Source organism: Astatotilapia calliptera, chromosome 3 (assembly GCF_964374335.1).
Source record: "Astatotilapia calliptera chromosome 3, fAstCal68.1, whole genome shotgun sequence".
Lineage (NCBI taxonomy): Eukaryota > Metazoa > Chordata > Actinopteri > Cichliformes > Cichlidae > Astatotilapia > Astatotilapia calliptera.
The window spans coordinates 12,714,695-12,736,776 of record NC_137424.1 but is presented as its reverse complement, the minus strand read 5'-3'; the positions used below and the strand labels follow the sequence as shown (position 1 = coordinate 12,736,776).

The window sequence follows — 22,082 nt, the reverse complement described above, 5'->3', positions numbered from 1 at the left end:
TCTGTATACATGTCCAGATTCACTGTTATGTTTCTATTCTTACATTGCTGTGTGATCACTGTTCCCTCTGCTGACTGATGTGACCTTTTGTATCTCACACTGATACTTGTCATATTTGTATCTGCGCCTAAATATAAAAAGTTTTCCATGCTAAAACACAGCTCCACCTCCTGCAGTTCTCCCTCTGAACCACTAGATGTCTCTGTTATCTAAATGAAGACGTGCAGCACAGCAACCACAGCAGCGCTCAGATCACACGTGTCCTGTTATTATGTATAAAAGCATGAAACAGGTGAGACAGGTGAGATCAATATTAATGTTGTGGAAATATATGAAAAAGCAACAGAAACGTGAAAAGATTTCGTGTTTCTAGAAAGATCTTTCAGCTCACAGCTGCTCACAGACTGTATTTACAAGTGACAAACTGCAACTCTACAGTACATCTACAGTATATATCAAATATATTCTGTATTCAAATCTATTGAGTGATGTTTGAAAGTCTTTCCAGGTGAGTTTGATCCAGGAGGGTCTGAAGCCAGAGTCAGACAGAGACTGTGCAGAGACTGTAGAAGGACAGAGCAGCAGCAGAGCAGTCCAGATACACTGATGATCCTCTGTCAGATCCAGAGGGACACACAGGGATGATGCTGGACTCTACATTGTGTCTGACAGTGGAGCTGTTCTCAGCGCAGTTCACTCTGCAGCACTGACAGTCATCTGCACTTCTTCTCATTCCTCTGTCAGTCACTGCTGGATGAAGCTCTCCTCTCCACCTCCCAGTAACATGGCCCAGTCAGAGCGTCTCTACACACAAGCTGCTGCTGCTTCAACCTCTCTGGATCATCAGGACACAGCTCCTCCTCTCTCAGCACACACACCGTCCTGTTTACCATCACCAGCTCCACCTGCAGAGAGAAAAAGGAAGAGCAGAGGAGATAAACGAGTGTTTCCAGAGACTCTTCATCAGCTGTCAGTCAGTGATGCAGCACATCCAGTATAAAGAGCAGCAGGGACTTCAGTGCTGGGACTGTACTAGGACTCATTGTTGCTTCACTTTTTCTAATCTTTGGATTTTTATTGAAGTTGATGAAAATGTTTTTCCCTCCTAGTTTGAGTTTGGACTTTCATTCATTAGAAGAACCTTGGTGTGTCCACTCTGAGCTCTGTAGGAACCCCAACAACAAGCCCAACAATCCAGATGGACGGTTCCAGCTGTTAACTGGAGGAATTCCATCCAAACATCTGCTCTCACTAAATTCTTCCTCACCTACAGACTGTGTTCTTCACTGCTTTAAACTTGGAAATGAATGCAGTCATTGGTCTGCGTGCTGCTTTGTTCAGAGAGCTGATTGGCTGTTGACAGTGTTTGATCAGAGCGTGTCAGCTGTTACTATGGTGACCATAAAGGTCAGAAACAGGAAGTGTTTGTGTCCAATCCTGAAGCCTGTCACCATTCTCCTCTCACAGCTTCACTGAGAAGCTGCAGCTTTACAGGAAACACTGGATCTTTGTTTCATACTGACTGTGTTTAGTACAATACTGCTGACAGCACCACCCACTCACTCCATCACTCTACTTACAGCAGAGTCTCCAGTCTGTAGTCTGGACTCTGCTGAAGATCAGACAGCTGCTTCACATCTGGATCCTTCAGGTTGTTTCCTCTCAGGTCCAGCTCTCTCAGATGGGAGGGGTTGGACTTCAGTGCTGCTGCCAGATAATCACAGCTGATCTCTGACAAACCACAGACACTCAATCTGTATAAAGAATGAAAGATGTAAGTTTATTAGACAAAGTGTGAGCTTGAAATCATTCAGTGTTTCATCATCTGTTCAGAGCTGAAGAAGGTTCAGAATGTAGAAGTTTAGAAAATGGAAACTCTAAACAGCTGAAGCCAACAGGAAGTGTAGCCCAGTGGCAAACAGATGGAATTAGAGACTGTTTATTGTAATTATTATTAAAGGTTTTTACTCTGTTCAGTTAAAAACACTCATGATTGGAGAGAGACTCTAAAGAAAAAATCCAAATTATTTTGTATGGAATTGCATTATTTGTGTTATTCATTTATTTTTGTTTCTCAAAGGTTATTTTTTTGACCTGGATGCAAATGCAGTCCAACCAATGGGATTGTTTCTCCCGCCTTGTGTTTTCATGTTTGGTTGCGCTGCTAAGGCTGCTTAGACACTTGTCGTGTCCAAATTCATGAGCTGCATCCTCCTGAGGCCGCATTTGTAGACCGATTACGTCACAGCGACGCGCCGAAGGCTGTCCAAATTCATATACTGCTCCGAATGCAGCCGACAATCGAGTCCTCCTTTTCCCCGAATTTGAAGGATGGGTCGGGTGTATCCTTCGTGGCCTACCATATCCCAGAATTCATAGCGCGGCCCAGCCAAACTCCAGTTTCCAACAATGGCGGCCGCTACTAAGTTTTAAAATTACTCCTACTAATCTTTCTGGGTCAGAAAATAAACTTTTAACATATTTTCAGGCAAGAAAGTAGCTGTGTAGACATCAAATATCAGCTCGGTTTATCAAGATATCGCATATTTGCAAAAGTGCTTCGACGTTTTCGGAGACGTCTGCTACCCACCAGCTCGACAGCCAGCCGGGAGCTCGAGGTTACTGATGCGGCCGAGAACGGCACAACTCCCGGCACATCATTTTCAGATCACCGCGGACTTTCGCTACTCGGGTTAAACGTAAGATATAAGTCACTTAGACAACCTAAAAATTTTATTGTTTGGCTTTTTTCAGTGTTTTGTTTGTTCGTGAGTAAATCCGTTTGGCTGAGATTAAAGTTATTAGATTAGATTAGATAAAATAAAACTTTATTAATCCCCCGGTGGGTTCCTCCTTGGTTTTTACACAGCTGACTAAACGTCAAACAGAAAACTGATTAAACAGAAGTGTGAGACAGTCGAGAATTTATGCCAGTGTCCTGTTATATTTTAGATAGCAAGGAGCAGACGGCTGAGTTTATTAAACTCCACCGAGACAGCGGTGACGCTAATCAGAAAGCTAGACTGTCCAATTTCACGGCCGTTTACTTCCGGCCTACCCGAACTTCTGAGGACCCGGCCCACGTAGACCGCGAAGGCCAGGTCCTCAGGAGGATGCAGCCCATGAATTTGGACACGACCACTGTCACTACCCGATCCGTACCGGAAACCCGATCGGTACCCCGCATGCGCGAAAGGTGTCTACTTCCGGTCGAAGCATTTTACGATAGTTACAGGTCAGAGTATCTGTTAAGATGTTAAGAATAACAAGTATCTCTTAACATGTTTCCAATAATGAAACATTTAATATAATGTAGACAAAAATAAAAAAAATAAAAGATAGTGACAGATCGGGACTCCCGATCCTTACTGTGCATGTGCAAAGTCAGACCGTACAAATCGGGTCTACCCGATCCGTACCGCGCATGTGCAGGGGTTTTCTTCTTCTTCTGTTCGTTTAATGGCAGTGTACTCCCCAGTGTACGAGGATACCGCCACCTGCTGACTGAGCGAATGAACCCTATTGTAAACTGAATTAGCGTCATTACAAACGTGTGTTAAATTTGATTTAGTGATAATCGAGTGTGTTTATGCTTGTCTGTGTGGAGAGGATTGTTGGAAAAGTGATGATAATGTCTGCTATCACTGTCAATTGCCAGTAAACACTTCATCTGGCTGCTGAATCTTCACGTGAAGTCTGTATTATTAACTCAGTCATTAGGCACCATTCTTCTTATTTTATGACACTGTTGTTCAATCGGGGAACGCTTTCTGTTGAGGAGAAAAGCAAAAAGTTGTTGCGGATATGGATTATTCATTGTTTAAATGTCCTGGTAGTCGAAAAGGAGGCAGAGCTGCTGAGAAATGCTAGGAGCTAACTGGGCGCTAACCGTATCATTCAAATATATTGAATGTCGCAATGTTGGCAAAGAGAGGAAGTGACGTAAGATTTGCGCATGCGGGGTACCGATTGGGTTTCCGGTACGGATCGGGTAGTGACAGACACACGCGCCATAGCTGTACCTGTGGGGAAAACGTGGTAGCTGTTGAAACAGCGAAGCTGTTGGTGTCTGCTTGATTAGCCGCCAGATTTGGATAGCCGAAGCTAGTTTTATGAATACGAAGTGCTTTGCACTGGTGAGTAACAAAACTGTTAAAGCCACTGATCGGCATCCTGAAATGTTAATGTTGTTTGTTTCAAAAAAAACAAACGCTAATGGTGACGGTACTATGCAAGTAGCTAGCGAGTGTGCTAGTAGCTAGCGAGTGTGCTAAACGCTCACTCCCGTTGTTAAGCGTTAGTTGAGAACTTATTTGCTGTTGTTAGGTTAAGGAAAAAACAGTATGTCTATCTGATGTATTGAAATGTTTTATTGTGTTACTTTCATTCATCACTGTTGTTACTTGACATTGAGCAGAGTATATTAAGGTTGCTGCTTTTAATGAGCAGTGTGAATTGCTTTAATGATTGGTGATAGCTACATTGCCATGTAATGAAAATGTTTAGAATTTGATTAGTTGTACAACATTAGAAATTGAAACGCATTTTGTTCATGATTTATACTTTAAACAGAAGTGTTAGTTAAGTGTGAACCATGTTCATTTGAAGTAATTCTGACCTCACTCTTAGGTCAGGTTTTTTTGAGTTGGAGAAAGGAGCCGAGATTCCTCGGAGAACACTGGATTACAGACTTTGTGGAAATCTGCAGAAGAGGAATAATTTTCCATTGCAATGGATGGCGAGCCACAGCCCATTTGGAATTGAATCTGGAAGTCTGGTTGCCTGAACTGTGGTAGGACAAAACAGTGCAAACCATACATCGATCGTGGACTGAACTCACACCAATAACTCACCAGATCACCAAACAGGCATGATCTGGATCCTATTGACACTTTAAAAGACCCGGGTCTAACATTCTTTTCTTTTTATTTTGGGTATCTGTGCGCGCACACACAATTTTGGTTGTTATTGTAAATGCAATACAGTGCACACATTTCAAATATACAGTGGGGCAAAAAAGTATTTAGTCAGCCACCGATTGTGCAAGTTCCCCCACTTAAAATGATGACAGAGGTCAGTAATTTGCACCAGAGGTACACTTCAACTGTGAGAGACAGAATGTGAAAAAAAAAAAAAATCCATGAATCCACATGGTAGGATTTGTAAAGAATTTATTCGTAAATCAGGGTGGAAAATAAGTATTTGGTCAATAACAAAAATACAACTCAATACTTTGTAACATAACCTTTGTTGGCAATAACAGAGGTCAAACGTTTACTATAGGTCTTTACCAGGTTTGCACACACAGTAGCTGGTATTTTGGCCCATTCCTCCATGCAGATCTTCTCGAGAGCAGTGATGTTTTGGGGCTGTCGCCGAGCAACACGGACTTTCAACTCCCGCCACAGATTTTCTATGGGGTTGAGGTCTGGAGACTGGCTAGGCCACTCCAGGACTTTCAAATGCTTCTTACGGAGCCACTCCTTTGTTGCCCGGGCGGTGTGTTTTGGATCATTGTCATGTTGGAAGACCCAGCCTCGTTTCATCTTCAAAGTTCTCACTGATGGAAGGAGGTTTTGGCTCAAAATCTCACGATACATGGCCCCATTCATTCTGTCCTTAACACGGATCAGTCGTCCTGTCCCCTTGGCAGAAAAACAGCCCCATAGCATGATGTTTCCACCCCCATGCTTCACAGTAGGTATGGTGTTCTTGGGATGCTACTCAGTATTCTTCTTCCTCCAAACACGACGAGTTGAGTTTATACCAAAAAGTTCTACTTTGGTTTCATCTGACCACATGACATTCTCCCAATCCTCTGCTGTATCATCCATGTGCTCTCTGGCAAACTTCAGACGGGCCTGGACATGCACTGGCTTCAGCAGCGGAACACGTCTGGCACTGCGGGATTTGATTCCCTGCCGTTGTAGTGTGTTACTGATGGTGACCTTTGTTACTTTGGTCCCAGCTCTCTGCAGGTCATTCACCAGGTCCCCCCGTGTGGTTCTGGGATCTTTGCTCACCGTTCTCATGATCATTTTGACCCCACGGGATGAGATCTTGCGTGGAGCCCCAGATCGAGGGAGATTATCAGTGGTCTTGTATGTCTTCCATTTTCTGATGATTGCTCCCACAGTTGATTTTTTCACACCAAGCTGCTTGCCTATTGTAGATTCACTCTTCCCAGTCTGGTGCAGGTCTACAATACTTTTCCTGGTGTCCTTCGAAAGCTCTTTGGTCTCGGCCATGGCGGAGTTTGGAGTCTGACTGTTTGAGGCTGTGGACAGGTGTCTTTTATACAGATGATGAGTTCAAACAGGTGCCATTCATACAGGTAACGAGTGGGGGACAGAAAAGCTTCTTACAGAAGACGTTACAGGTCTGTGAGAGCCAGAGATTTTCCTTGTTTGAGGTGACCAAATACTTATTTTCCACTCTAATTTACGAATAAATTCTTTACAAATCCTACCATGTGGATTCATGGATTTTTTTTTCCACATTCTGTCTCTCACAGTTGAAGTGTACCTCTGGTGCAAATTACTGACCTCTGTCATCATTTTAAGTGGGGGAACTTGCACAATCGGTGGCTGACTAAATACTTTTTTGCCCCACTGTAGTTGAACCATTGCTTCATCATTTGCAGTTGTGGTTTCATTGTGGTTACCCATCCTCTGGGCTCCTGTCGTTCCTGAAATCTTCTGATTTGCCCATTGTTTATATATTTTGTTACATACTGGTTACAGAAGCAGCTTCAAACAGGAAACTGTGCACAGTTTCAGACTATATGTCCTGATGCAGCCAGTTGGATTTTGGAGATTTGAATCTCTGTTCTGTGACTAAGTCCTTGAGTCATTTCTTCCAGTTGGTCCAACAAGACAGACTAAGTATTGGACATGTGTTGTGGCTCCATTAGGGGAGCTTCTAAATGTGATGTGATGGCCCCTCTGGGTCTGTCAGGTCACAGGACTGAAGAGAGCTCAAACTGGGCACACAGTTGTTCCAGTCTGGACCAAAGACTCTATACTAGGACTGAGGGACTGCTTTGACTGCACCCACTGGGACTTTTTAAAGGCTCATGTTCTCACTTAGATCATCGATGTCTACTTACATTTCTTTCTGGGAAAAATGGGGATTACTTTGGAAACAGGAAGTATTTTCCCCAATAAGCAGCCCTGGATTAGTAAATCACTCCAACATGTTCTCAGGCAGAAGAAGCTGTCTTGTTATGAGGGAGAGAAGAAAAAGATTGAGACACAGAAACTTGTTGAAAGAGAGATAAAGCAGCTAAAATCAGGTGTAAAAGTAAAGCAGAGGATAAAGGACACTCAAGGCTGGCTTGGACAGGAATGAAGTCCATGGTGGGGATGCAGAACAAGGAGCAAAGATGAATGTGATGCTGAATCAGCAGAAGACTTGGACTCATTTGATTCCAGCTTTGATATCATTGATTTCAATGAAGAGCTTTGTGATTGTAGCAAAGGGCTGGTAGCTCTGAGAGTCCCACTGATGAGGTGTTTGTGTGGAAATCTCTTAGTGGGAGCAAAGAGAGAAAAAGCCCTGGTCCTGATGCTGTGGGAGGGAAATGATTGAAGTGTGTTGTGAGGAACTGACTGGGAGATTTTCACACATTTTCCAGTCCTCCTTGGAACAACAGGAAGTTCCCAGCATATGGAAACAAAGGTTAAGTGTCCTATGGCACTCAGTGATGATGATGCTGGTCTAATTGGTCGGCGAAAATGTCGAAGGAGCTCGCTCAGTATTTTTCGGCAGCAGAGCAAGAACTCTTGATTGAGGGATTTCAGGAGTTTCAGAGTTTAATTAAAACGCAAGGGAACAGTGCAAAGGCTGCAAAAGCAAGGAGAGAGGTCTGGCAGAAAGTTGCTGACAAATTAAACTCGTAAGTAATTTAATAATGATAATAATAATGGATTGGATTTATATAGTGCTTTTCAAGGCACCCAAAGCGCTTTACAATGCCACTATTCCCCGTCCCTCTTCTCAGCTGTTTCTCTTTCCCTCTTTCTTTCTCCCCTTCTTTCCCCCAGTCAAGTCTGTCCCGTATTCAGCAAGTGAAAATAAAATAAACAATAAAAGGTGAATCAAATGGACCATTACGGCAAGGCTGGGATGGTCAATTTGGTAAAGTAAATCCATTGGGCATCTTTCTTTTAGACAATAATTCTGATGGCAAAAGAGCCAAACGGGACAGGCAAAAAAAATAAAAATACAATACTACTATTCATTCACTCCCACATTCACACACTGGTGGAAGCAGCTACAGCTGTAGCCACAGCTGCTCTGGGGCAGACTGACAGAAGCGAGGCTGCCATATCGCGCCATCGGCCCCTCTGGCCAACACCAGTAGGAGGTAGGGTAAATTTATTATATAACACTATATTATATTATAGTATATTACATTATATCCTCTTTCACATTAGAGCCACAACAGGACCCACTAGAACATGGGAACAAGTAAAAGTGAAATATAAGAATATTCTACAGAATGGTAATATTTATCACTTATATTGCTTTTCGTCTCTTGGAAAGAGACCCTGAAATAATCTCTTTGTTTGTTTATAACAGCAACCAAGAAAAGGGCAGAGCAAAAAAAGACAGGTGGTGGTCCTGCACCCCCTCGTCAACAAGTTGGTTAAGTAAATAATATCCTCACGTGAAAATCGATATCTCTCTATGAGCACACTGTCGCACTGAGCTAAAGGATCCTGTCTATCCCGCAATATACGCTGAATTCTGAAAACTCTCCTTATCAATCTCGCACCTTCCGCAATGCGTTGCTCGCGTTTACGGACAGGACATGGCTGCGACACACTTCCCAAATCCACCTTCACTTTTATAGCCGTGGTCTCTCATCTTGATTACATGAAGTAATTTACAATTAGGCTACTACTCTAAAATATGAATTACATCTGAAATAATCAAATACATGAAATAGAATGATTAATAGTACATTTCCCTTTGTTTAGGAAATGACCTGTATGTATCTGTGTGAAATCAATAAAATAATCAAATACTGCATTAACTTTAGTTACATTTATAATATTTATTTATGGAAAAACAGTGGAAAAATATCGCTGTTGCTTTCGTATAAATGAAGCGGACATACCTGAGTGGCGGCGATATAGTCCTGTTTACATAAAGTAAGCCTGCTCCCAAGCATGTTTACGCTTACAGATCTGTTGCTATGACAGCAAGTCCCAGATGAGCTTTGGAGAACCGAACGATCCAAGATCACGCAAAATCGTCAACAATCAAATCCAGCTAACTTACTTAGCGAGGTACGAAGAACGGACCCCTGGAGTCAGAAACAGGAAGATGCAGGATTTGGGCTGAAATGGGGAAAAGTGGTTAGCACTAGTGCCTTAAAGCAAGAAGGTTGTAGGTTGAAGCTTGTTGACCTTTCTGTGGAGGTTGGATGTTCTCCCACAGTCCAATGAAATGCTGCTTAGGTTCATTGGTGCTTCTAAATTGGCTGTAGGTGTGGATGTGAGAGAGTGCTTCTCTGTCTCTCTCTGTTGGCCCTGTGATGGACTGCTCACCTGTGCAGGTGGACCACGCCTCTTGCCCTATGACAGCTAGGGCACAGGCTGCAGCCCTGTGAGCCTAAGCTGAATAAACAGTTAGCAAAAATGATCCATAGATGGCCTGAAATCCCCCAGTTAGCAGTTTGGTAGATAGCTATGACATGCTAATCCCATCCAGCAGCTGTATTCTACCTGTAAGCTGATCCCTGCTGAGCCAAAGCACTTTTTCATATACAAATTACAACCGTTAATAGAAACCTATTGGTCAGCATCTTATTAGCCTGCTGTTAGCTTCATTCCACAGAAAACTGAGAGAAACTAACAGAGTTGATAAAGAATAAAGAGAAATGTGCTGATTTAAAGCCTTTGAAGTGCTTCAGATGATCTGTCCACTTCTGTCCACTCATTCATTCATGTAAGCTTTCTAATGCAGCTTTGATCTTCACAGTCTGCTTCATGAAACTCATTCTAACCCTGAATGTCAGAGTGTTCCTCCTTCTCTTTCCCATCATTCATGCTGGCAGTGGAGGAGATTTGGATGTTGGACTGTGTTTTGGATGATGTGTGTATGTTTGTGTTGGACTGCTGTCTGTAAAGCAAACGCACATTTTGCTTTGGATTTCAGTGTCAGACAGACTTTAAGGTGGAATGAAGAGTTGGAGAGTTTCACAGTGAATTATCCAGTGGAGGATTTTTCTTCTTCTTTGAAGGTTTGAAATGTGAACATTGTTCTGCTGCAGTCAATGGACTAAACCAGAGAAGAAGAAAACAGACTTTACCATGAAGATCCTCAGTGTGGATCAGTATAATATCAACCTGATGTCTGCAGTTTAGTGTCAGCACAACTTTCACATCATATTCATCTCAGCACAACTAAAACATGCTGACTGACCTCAGAGTTTCAAGTCCACATCCTGGACTCTCCAGGAAACCACACAGATGCTTCACTCCTGAATCCTGCAGCTTGTTGTTGTAGCTCAGGTCCAGCTGTCTCAGATGGGAGGGGTTGGACTTCAGTGCTGCTGCCAGATAATCACAGCTGATCTCTGACAAACCACAGTCCCTCAGTCTGTATAAAGAATGAAAGATGTAAGTTTATTAGACAAAGTGTGAGCTTGAAATCATTCAGTGTTTCATCATCTGTTCAGAGCTGAAGAAGGTTCAGAATGTAGAAGGTTAGAAAATGGAAACTCCAAACAGCTGAAGCCAACAGGAAGCAGCTTCAAACAAACACAACAAGAGAAAAAACTCTGAATGTTTCACATTAAAGTCGTACATTTATCATAAAAACAGGACAAAGACTTGAAAAAGTCGTGTTTTTCCTTCCAGGAACCACAAGGCTTCACTTTTAAAGGTGAAGTGTGAAAGAAATGGACATATTTGAAGTCCAACACCTTTTTCCAGTCACATTATTAAAGCAGACAAACTACAAGCTCATTTTCATTCCAACAAGTCATCTTCTGACCTGGACTAACAACACTGGTCTCTATGTGCAGCTGGCTGTGAGACCAGTGCTCAGGGAGCGTCTACAAAGTGCAACACTGAAAGAACATCACACACTCATTTGCTTCCAGCACTTTCACACAAACATCTACTGTCATTATTGTCACCAAACTCTGTGGATCCTTTATTGCAAATTCAAATGGGATCAAATGGTCAGACAAAAGAGGGTTATGAGGAAATATGATGAAATGTTGTGTATTAGCAGCAAGTTATTGAATCCTTTTCCTCAGAAACCAAACAAAATGATTGACAAACATGTTTTTACAAACTCAGTGATGGACTTGGATCAGCAGGATAAGCTGATGTTTAAAGGCATTTGAGTCTCGCTGTATGAGAGTCCAGTTATTACTCAATATTTATGGATGATGTTCTTTCAGTGTTGCACTTTGTAGACGCTCCATGAGCCTCACAGCCAGCTGCACATGGACCAGCTGACATTACCCAGCATTAGAGGCGGCTGTAAAAAAATGGATTTTCCTATTTAAATGGTTTTAATTTGAATAAAGCGATGTTGATTCATTCAATCCTGAATCGATTTTTAATATAAATGTATTTTGCCAGAATCTCAGGTTGAAGCTCCCAAAAGTATTTCAACAACAAGCAAACAGATAAAACAGTAAATGAGAGCAGCTAAACACACAAAGATGGAAACACAGAGCGTGGATCGTTCACTCGACGGCACGTACACGGACACGCCGTCGGGGCTGAAAGTGGACAGCTCACAGATCCTGAAGCTGCAGGTTTCATCTGTCTCCAACCAAAACTGAGTGAAGCAGCAGCAGAAGAAGATCCAAACTACGCTTTACGTTTGATGAACATCGTCATGAATTCTCTCTGACTTTGACGTTTACTTCCTGCACAGCTCTCTCTCTCTCAGTGTACTTCAAGAACAGTTTACCTTCAAAAATCTGTTTCCTGCATTATTCACTGCTTATTACGCACCAGTCTGCTGTTGTGTTCACTGCTGTCGGCCTCCGAAAACAAAGCCTCATTTCTGCTGTTCAATACTGAAGAAATTTAAACCTTTTAAAATGATGACAGATTACAAACTCTCAGCTGTGTCTGTAATCAAACCTCTGTAACTTTGCTTCCCTTCAGCAGCATCAGCTCATGTTCACATGTTGATTCATGGTTTGCTTCAGTTTTTGATGGACTGCAGAATATTTTGAAGGTTATCTGCTATAAAAAGCCCGAACAGGAAAATCTGCTTCATGTGTTTCTGTTTGATCCTCAGTGACTTTGAACCAAAGGCCTCTGCTGTGATGATCACACCTCTGATCAAGTCTCACAGTGTCAGCTTTGTTTTTATACATATTCATCATCATTCATCTCAGCACAACTAAAACATGCTGACTGACCCCAGAGTTTCAAGTCCACCTCCTGGACTCTCCAGGAAACCACACAGATGCTTCACTCCTGAATCCTGCAGCTTGTTGTTGTAGCTCAGGTCCAGCTGTCTCAGATGGGAGGGGTTGGACTTCAGCACTGCTGCCAGATAATCACAGCTGATCTCTGACAAACCACAGTCCCTCAGTCTGTATAAAGAATGAAAGATGTAAGTTTATTAGACAAAGTGTGAGCTTGAAATCATTCAGTGTTTCATCATCTGTTCAGAGCTGAAGAAGGTTCAGAATGTAGAAGGTTAGAAAATGGAAACTCCAAACAGCTGAAGCCAACAGGAAGCAGCTTCAAACAAACACAACAAGAGAAAAAACTCTGAATGTTTCACATTAAAGTCGTACATTTATCATAAAAACAGGACAAAGACTTGAAAAAGTCGTGTTTTTCCTTCTGAAGGAAATTGCCATCCCGGTTTTCCTCCGTGGCGTGAGCGATGAGCAGAGTTTTTCCCTTTCCTTATAAGATTCCTAATTATTCAAAGTAACACTCAGGTATGCCGTTCAGCGGGTTAGTTACAGCGCCGGGAGTAGCTTGGGAGAACAAGGAAACTCAGACTGCTTCAGGTTGCTTTCCCATAATCAACTCAAAGGTTTATTCAGTACATAACAGCTTATATAGAGGAAAAAAGGTTCGTGTGTCAGCAGGTTCTCAGTTCAAACCGGTACAGACCAAATAAGGAAACGTCTTCCTGCCTTCTGAGCAAAGAAGTATCCTTTGTGTAGTTTATCAGCTCAGCTACAATTTATGATTATCCCAGCAAAATACACTCCTAGACCTAGAATACAGAGTTCTTTCATTAGCGAATTCTGAAACAAACAACCTGGCCTTTAACAAGCTCTTTTCTAAAAGATAAGGAAGGGAGGATGGGAGTAAGGAAGTGGTCTTGTCTCTGTGGTATTTTCGACCTTGGAGTACCAGCCTGTGAGTCTTACACATCAATACATGGGTCAGAGAGAAAGAGAAAAACAACTAGTAAATGGGCCTTATTGAGTAACAGTTTTCCTATATAATATTACTACAAAACAATATCCTGTAAATGCTACCATGGTATCATAATATCACAACACCTTCCAGGAACCACAAGGCTTCACTTTTAAAGGTGAAGTGTGAAAGAAATGGACATATTTGAAGTCCAACACCTTTTTCCAGTCACATTATTAAAGCAGACAAACTACAAGCTCATTTTCATTCCAACAAGTCATCTTCTGACCTGGACTAACAACACTGGTCTCTATGTGCAGCTGGCTGTGAGACCAGTGCTCAGGGAGCGTCTACAAAGTGCAACACTGAAAGAACATCACACACTCATTTGCTTCCATCATCCAACCTGAAGAGGAAACAGAGACGCCTCCCCTTCAAAGTAAAAGCTGCTCCTTTTGGACACAGTATCAAAGAAAGTCTACAGTATAACATAGAAAAGACAGAACAAAGTTTTGGTTGTTTTTAAATTGTGCAGAAATGAAACTACACTAAGCTCAATTATGTGACTGTCACGGTCCGGGGCAGCGGCCGTGTGAAGAGTGGAAAGGAGGACTCAGATGCAGCACTTACTCAGATGTGAAGGTGATTTATTGACAATACTAAACATAAAGTGGAGATGGCAAAACAGAAATAAGGACGAACTAAACTGGGAGAAACTACACAAAGGGAGTGGCAAACCTGAACATGAAGGGAGAACAGCAGGGAGAGCACGCAGAGGATTTCACAGGGTAGATGCAGAGTACGCAGGGTAACACAGAGGATGAACACAGGGTATGTACACAGACGACGCGACAAGGAGCAGAGGAAATCACACACTATAAATACACAAAGAGACACTGGGAAATCACACACAGGTAGGAGACACAGCTGGACCTGATTAACCTGACGAGACAGGGGAACACTAACACCAGGGACCAACAGAGGGAGCACAAACCCAGAACCCAGTGTCTAAAATCCCAAACACAAACCATCCCAAAACAGCCATGAATAATAATGAAAGTAATAACAATAAGTACATAAACATAAAGTCACTGAGTCATGGTCGCAGGACCATGACAGTGACAGACATTTCATCCCATGTCAGTTTGGCCTCATCCTGGGCCGGATTATCCAGCACACACTCTGACCACAGGCCCAGGGGCCACGCACAGCTGGGCTCCATCCAAGAGACAGGAAACAAACCAACACAATAATAAAAAGCACCATGTGATCTTCTTACATCTTCAAGACAAACATAGTAAAAACATGAGCATATTTGTTTCCTGATAAAATGATGTGACAGGTAGAACAGAGTAAAGTGGTGGTGTTACAGCCTTTCTCCCCTCTGCTGCCGAGGCTGTTAGTCTCTCCCAAACTCAGCTACAGGACTTCCAAATGAATGAAAGCAGCAGAAGTGGCTTTACAAATGAAAGAGGAAGAGGAGAAGAAGAGGAGAGGGAGGCCACCCTGACCATCACTCCAGCTGAAAACATCACACTTCCAATAAAGTTGGTGAGAAAATGTTGAGCAGGATGAGCTGCTGGCTAATCTGGAGGCTGTAGCAGCAGCTCACAGTCACAGTGGATTTCCACTCATGAAAAAGCTCTGGCTGCTTCATTTCTCATCTCATATCAGAGACTTTAATGCTTCACTGAAGCTGTACTGTGATGCTTCCATATCCCAGTGAGGTCTCCATAATGATTTCAGCTGTTCTGTACACACACTGTGTGCCCTGTATGGCTCAAAGTCTCTGCAGCCTGTTTTTATCTGCTATCATCAGATCTTCATCATCCTCATTCACATCCCTCACACACTCTACAGCCTCATCAGCACTGACTTCATCTTCACTGACTGATGGAGCACAACATGAACCTGTGGAGGCTGAAACACTGTCCTGTCAAACATCTCCCCGTCACCACTCCACTTCTGTCAGCCTTTAAATGAACCCTGCTCAAGTCTGTCACTTCTGTTTGGAGCCAAAAGGAAAAACTGTTGTTCAGTCGTTTGGAAAGACAACATTTCTGAAAGCACTCAAACTTCTTCACATTTGTCTTCAGACACATCCTGAACATTTCGGAACTAAAGAAAGTTTCAAACATCAATCAAAGACATGAAATATAGAAAAACTACAACAGCCTCAGTCAGTGAACTCACCTCAGAGTCTCCAGTCGACAGTTTGGACTCTCCAGTCCAGCACACAGAAGCTTCACTGCTGAATCCTGCAGCTTGTTCCAACTCATGTCCAGCTCTGTCAGATGGGAGGGGTTGGACTTCAGAGCTGAGGCCACAACTTCACAGTGAGACTCTGAGAGTCCACACTGAGTCAGTCTGTGATGATAGAACATATAAAATGTGTTATTATAAAAGCAGAAAATCTGCATTATAAACACAGACTGAATGTATATGAAGACAAAACAGAGTGAGGTCATAATCTGATGAATCTGCTCTTCACATCTGTGCTTCAGCTCCTCTTACTGTGTTTGACATGACACAACGATTGAGTCTCTCTCAGACCTGCAGACTTTTAATGAGAATCTTTGTTTGGCTTTAATATGCAGATGAAGGAGGAAGATGGTGTCACCTTTAGGCTTCCATAATGTCCACAGTCTGTCACTGAGATCTGATCCAGAGTCAGAGTGAAGACACACATTTGGACTGTTTCCTGTTTTGACTCCAGAACATTTTGAATGAGTTCAGCTCAGTGAAGAGTTCCAGCTGGAAAGATGATCTCTGTTTGCTACCTGCTGTCAGGTGCGACTGTTCACGTCCACACGCAGGAAAAACCTGCTGACTGTTACCAAACGGAGCAGAAATCTCATCACTGGACAATAATGATGAATGAATTCAGAGCTGCTGATATCAGATCTGATTTCAGGGGAACTAAACACAGAAATGATTGGCTCATTTGAGCTTTCTGAGCCATTATCTGCTGGTGTGTCGCTAGTTGGCAGAAAATGATTTGTATTCCTGTTCAGGGCTTCAGTGTTTATGAGTCCAGATCCAGGTGACAGCAAGTCAAAATGATGTTTTTTGTTTTTTTTTCTTTTCTTTTTTTTTTTTTTTCAAATGACATCAGAAACAGCAGTATGCGACATTACGTGATGGCAGAGCTTCAGTTCATCCTTTGTCATTTTTATTTATTTTTTTTTTTTTTAAATAAATAGGACAGGGGAAATGAATGAGAGAAAGAGGGGGAGAGAGAGAAAGAAAACCAAAGGGGAGAAGAGACGGTGAGAAGGGGGGGGAAAAATAAACAACTCCTGGGTCACCTGTATGGAGAGAAAAAAAAAAAAACCAAACAGAGGAGACAGCAAACAACAAAGAGCAACATAATAATAGAGACAGCAAAGCACCATCACAATAAACTAGTTAGTCATAGATATCAATAGTTACTTAATAATAAACGATATTGTGCAGCACGCAAGATAGACAGCGCACAGTGTGCTTTGAGGCAGCAGCCAAGAAAGCTTTAGTCCGCGTCTGTGAATACCCATGTGTACACCTGTGTGCATACCTGTGTGGATCAGCATGCTTGCATTCCAAAGGTTTCTCCATGTAATGATCTGCTAGGGAGTGTGGGGGGGCCACAGCCCCGTCCTCCAGGGTGTGAAGCGGGTATGGAGGAGATCAAAACTCCAGACATCCAGAGGCCCCCAGAACACAAGAGACCATGGAAGACCAACAGAGGGGCAGCCGTGCCACTGTTCCAGTAAGAGCTGAGGAGAGTCCCAGATGAGGGCTCGCCAAGCAGCTGCGGAGCAGAAGCCAGGGGGAGTTGCAGTGACGCGCCCGTGAGCTCCGCCGGCCCCCAGCTGTGCCTGAGTGACCGAGCCCCAGGCCGAGAGGCCGGGGGCACCCCACCTCCAAAGGGGGCCCGAGCGAGCCCCAGGCCCCAGGCCCCGACAAGCGGCCGCCAAGGAGTGAGCCGGTGTGTACCCGGACACCCACCCCCAGACACAAAGAACCACCAGCGCACCGACATCTGAGGGAGTCTGCCACCGGCAGGGGAAGTGGTGGTGGGTGGAGATAGGCCTCCAAACCTTGGAGGGCCTGAGGTGTCCCCAGAGAGGTGGCGTCTGATACCCAACCTGACATATAGACACAGACATACAGGCACACACAGACACAAACATCCATTCCCACCCTCATGCTCTCATGTGCACTCACTCCACACTCAACCAACGTGGAGATAGACATAAAGAGACGCTGTACACACAATCACACTCCCCAAGCGTACTCTACAAACCGGGTCTAGGTACCCTTGCCCCTGGAGGGGGGAATTGCACCCAGACCCAGGTGGTGTTACCCTTTTCTCTGCGGTGGGGAGAGGCAGACCACCCCGACTCCGCAGCAGCAGGGAGGCCCCACAACCCAGACCGCAGCCGGACGGCCAACTCCTCCTACTAGCCCTCCCGCTCCAGCAGGCCGCAGAGAATGGGGGTGGGAGAAGACTCCAAACCTCCCTCCACCCGCTCATTGTAGTGTTGATGCATATGTGATCTAAGGTGCAATTAAAACCCAGGAGGGCATGGAGCTACCTGCCAAGGAGCAGCAGGTAAGCGCATAGTCCCTCCTGCTAGCCCTCAATGACTAAGTGTATTTAAAATTGAGAGGTGGGCAACGACGTCAGGGGTGAGGTATACACCCTGATGGTCATTTGGACTCCGTGATTGTGCCCACCCCCAAGATCCTATATGTATGTGTAATGAGAGTGTGAATAATGTGAATGTCTAAGTTGTGGGATAAAATTGAGGCAGAGGCAGCCAGAAGGGGACAGAGGGGGGGGTAGCCTCCTCTGCATCCTGGTGACATACCCCTACTCCAAGGCCCTGTATGTGTGGGTGGTTGTGAAGGAGCGGGAAGAGGGAGGCAGCTGGAGATGGGGAGGGAAGGAAGGGAGGGGCAGGTAACCCCTCCCTGGGGCCAGCTCCCCCGCTGACCCCAGTAGGCACTCCCACCCTTCGCGACCCGCCAGGGAAAGGGGGCCCAGGCCCATCAGACCGGGGCCCAGTGCAGTAGCGCCCCCCGGCTCCACAGAGCCCTGGACATGGATAACCTGACATGGATCCGTTTGTCTTTGATTGGTTTGTAAATGTCACTGTTTCCATTGGACCTGAGTGACGTACAAAGACAGAGAGGGAGAGAAAGGAGAGAGAGGATGGAGACAGCAAAGAGAGAGCAAACACAAACAGGTGAGAGTGGACAGGTGACCAAGGTCAGCAACCAATCAGAGAGCTTCTGTTTGACCCACAGTCACTGATGATGACTGCACATAACCAAGCAGTGTGTTACTCTGATATCAAATATGGATCCTGCTCTTATAATAATGATCATCAGATGATATTATTGTGTTATTTTGTAGCTGAATACGATGTTTGTGTGATTATCAGTGAAAGAAGCAGTGAGGAGGATGGAGAGAGAGAGAGGACAGAGGGTGAAGTTAGAAACACTAAAAGGATTTTTCATGGATTTCATGGATGATTTGAGTGATTTCCAGCAGGACACTTAAACATGTCAGTGGACGTCCTAAAGAACATATTCACTGAAATGAAACGTGTCATTGAACAGGATTAATATCAGTGGAAACATGGTGGAAACAGCTGTGACTGCATGGATGTGACACACTTCAAATCTGTTCTCCACTCTTGGATTTGGGATCCATGGAGCTGCTGCTGAGTCTGTACAATAAAGGAATGGTGTGGAAGGTTGCAGCGTACGGACACAAACACTTTGTGGTTACAATCTGATTTTATTTTCAACATTAAACTACTAACCTACACTGATCAATGATGTTAAAGATCACATCTGGACTCACCCAGCCTTTCTGCAGTTCCTCACAGCTGGAATCAGTCTCTGTCGTCCCCAGTCTGATGTGTTGTACTTCAGCAGGTCCAACTCATCCAGAACCTCCTCTGACATCTGCAGCATGAAGGCCAGAGCTGAGCACTGGATGTCAGAGAGTTCCTTCTCTGATCTGTTCTCTGACTTCAGGAACTCTTGGATCTCCTGAAATAATGAGAGGTGGTTCATCTCCATCAGACAGTGGAAGATGTTGATGCTTCTGTCAGGAGAGATTTCATCACTGTTCATCTCCTTCAGGTTGTTGATGACTCTCTGGATGGTTCCTGGACTGATCTCTGTCTGACCCAGCAGACCTACTAAGAGTCTCTGGTTGGACTCCAGACAGAGGCCATGAAGGAAGCGAACAAACAGGTCCAGGTGGCCATTTTTACTCTGGAGGGATTTCTTAATGGCTCGTTTAAGGAAATCATCCAGAGAGGACTCGTTGTATTTTTGTCCCAAGAAGTTCTTCAGCACCTCTGTCTTCCTGTTGGTGTGACAGTGGAACATGTAGACAGCAGCCAGAAACTCCTGAATGCTCAGATGAACAAAGCAGTAGACTGGTTTCTGGAAGATCACACACTCTCTTTTGAAGATCTCTGTACAAACTCCTGAGTACACCGAGGCCTCTGTCACATCCAGACCACACTGCTCCAGGTCTTCTTGGTAGAACATGATGTTTCCTTTCTCCAGATGTTCAAACGCCAGCCTCCCCAGCTTCAGAAGAACTTCCCTGTTATCCTTCGTCAGCTCCTGTGGACTCGTCTCATGTCCCTCATGGTACTTGTTCTTCTTCCTCTTTGTCTGAACCAGCAGGAAGTGTGAGTACATGTCAGTCAGGGTCTTGGGCAGCTCTCCTCTCTGCTCTGTAGTCAACATGTGCTCCAGAACTGTAGCAGTGATCCAGCAGAAGACTGGGATTCTACACATGATGTGGAGGCTCCTGGATGTCTTCATGTGGGAGATGATTCTGCTGGACAGCTCTTCATCACTGAATCTCCTCCTGAAGTACTCCTCCTTCTGGGCGTCAGTGAAGCCTCGTACTTCTGTTAGCCTGTCAACACATGTAGGAGGGATCTGATTGGCTGCTGCAGGTCGGGAAGTTATCCAGACGAGAGCCGAGGGAAGCAGATTCTCCTGGATGAGGTTTGTCAGCAGCTGGCTGACTGATGACTTCTGTGTGACATCAGACAGCAGCTTCCTGTTGGTGAAATCCAATGAAAGTCTGCTTTCATCCAGGCCGTCAAAGATGAACAAAAGCTGAGAGACAGCCAGCTTCTCTGCTGTGACCTTCTGTAATGTTGGATGGAAAACATGGAGCAGCTCCAGAAGACTGTACTGCTCATCTCTTATCAGGTTCAGCTCCCTGAATGAAAGCAGAACCACCACACTGACATGTTGGTTCTCCAAGCCCTCTGCCCAGTCCAGAGTGAACTTCTGCACTGAGAAGGTTTTTCCAACACCAGCCACGCCGTTGGTCAGAACCACTCTGATGGGTCTCTGTTGGTCAGGTAAGGCTTTAAAGATGTCCTGGCACCTGATTGGAGCGTCATGGAGGGCGTCCATCTTGGAAGCTGTCTCCAGCTGCCTCACCTCATGTTGGTTATGAACCTCTTCACTCTGTCCCTCTGTGATGTAGAGCTCAGTGTAGATGGTGTTGAGGAGGGTTCTACTTCCTGTTTCATCACTTCCTTCAGTCACACGTTCACATCTCCTCCTCAGACTGATCTTATGTTCATCTAAAACCTCCTGCAGACCAACATCTGCTGAAAGAAAGAAAAACAATGAGACTAAAGAGAAAGAAAAGTCTTCAATGTCTGAACAACACAAGAAGTCCAGTTTTCAGAAATGAGTCCATCAGCAGACAGATGTTCAGTCTTACTTTGTACACAGCTGCTCTGACTGGCTGTCTGCAGTCCAGCTCTGCTTCTGGATCTTTCTCCACACTCGGGACAGGAGGAGTCTCCTGATGAAGCAGACTGGTCCCAGTATGAGGAGATGCACTGTCTGCAGAACCAGTGTCCACAGCTGGTGGAGACTTGATCCTTCAGGACGTCCTGACACAAAGCACAGCAGGACAGCTGCTCCTCCTCACAAACACCACTCCTCTTCCTCCTCCTCTCTCTGTGAACACATTTCTTCATCACTAAAACATTTACTGTCAGTGAAAAACATCCAGATGTGACCAAACTGCAGTTCCTCACAGTTCCTTTGATTTCATCAACACTAATGAGCTGCTCTTCCTGTCTGCCTGTCTCATTAAACACTGAGTGATGAATACAAACTCTACACTTCCTGCAGACTTCCTGACTTCACAATAAAAGCTTTCCATCAGAGAGACAGTTATGACTTTCACTGTTTTACAGCCGCTGTGTGCAGATTATCTGGGTCAGTTCACTCTGAAGCAGCTTAGAAGTGTCCGTGTAGAGCCGTGGTCTGACACACAGAGACTTCTGATTTTCTCTATTTAAACAAACATGATGAAGATGAGCAGGTTTCTCTTCTAGTATAAACTCTGTGTCTCTCTGGCTGGCTCATGATGGCTTTTCAGGTTTTATGTTTTGCTCTCTCCTGCTATTGTTTTGCCTGCCTGGTTGGAGCTTGTAATGGCCTCTCGCTCTTGGTCCACACAGCTATGAGGATTACACCACCTGTTGCTGACTCACCTGGGCTTACCGGTAACCATTTAACGCTGCGGCATGGAGCAGTTTGTCGCTGGGACATTGACCCTCCTGTGTTCATGATCTCAGCTCCTTGCTAAGAAATCTCTCTCTAAATTCACCAGTTGGGTTAACTTTGTGTATACTTGAGTAAATATTTCCCCGGACCTGGTTA

General features: G+C 44.4%; 2 protein-coding genes across 2 annotated transcripts in view; both read right to left on the bottom strand.

Annotated features, from left to right (window-relative positions):
- LOC145425144 (NACHT, LRR and PYD domains-containing protein 12-like) overlaps positions 1-22,082 on the bottom strand; it is a 596,587-nt gene that overhangs the window by 170,359 nt on the left and 404,146 nt on the right. The gene's annotated exons all lie outside the window — the stretch shown is intronic.
- LOC145425176 (NACHT, LRR and PYD domains-containing protein 12-like) lies at positions 360-21,815 on the bottom strand. Its single transcript, XM_080298175.1, has 7 exons — positions 21,130-21,815; positions 19,222-21,013; positions 15,561-15,734; positions 12,404-12,580; positions 10,435-10,611; positions 1,581-1,754; positions 360-905 (listed from the first exon to the last, which is right to left on the bottom strand). Exons 1-7 carry the CDS (start codon positions 21,389-21,391, stop codon positions 893-895), a joined length of 2,769 nt encoding a protein of 922 aa, XP_080154301.1. The 5' UTR covers positions 21,392-21,815; the 3' UTR covers positions 360-892.

Coding starts and splice junctions, on each gene's coding strand:
- LOC145425176 (XM_080298175.1), bottom strand. CDS start 21,391: ATGAAGAAATGTGTTCACAGAGAGAGGAGGAGGAAGAGGAGTGGTGTT. Junction 21,014..21,129: donor TCAGAGCAGCTGTGTACAAA/GTAAGACTGAAC, acceptor TCTTTCTTTCAG/CAGATGTTGGTCTGCAGGAG. Junction 1,755..10,434: donor TGTGGACTTGAAACTCTGAG/GTCAGTCAGCAT, acceptor TTCTTTATACAG/ATTGAGTGTCTGTGGTTTGT.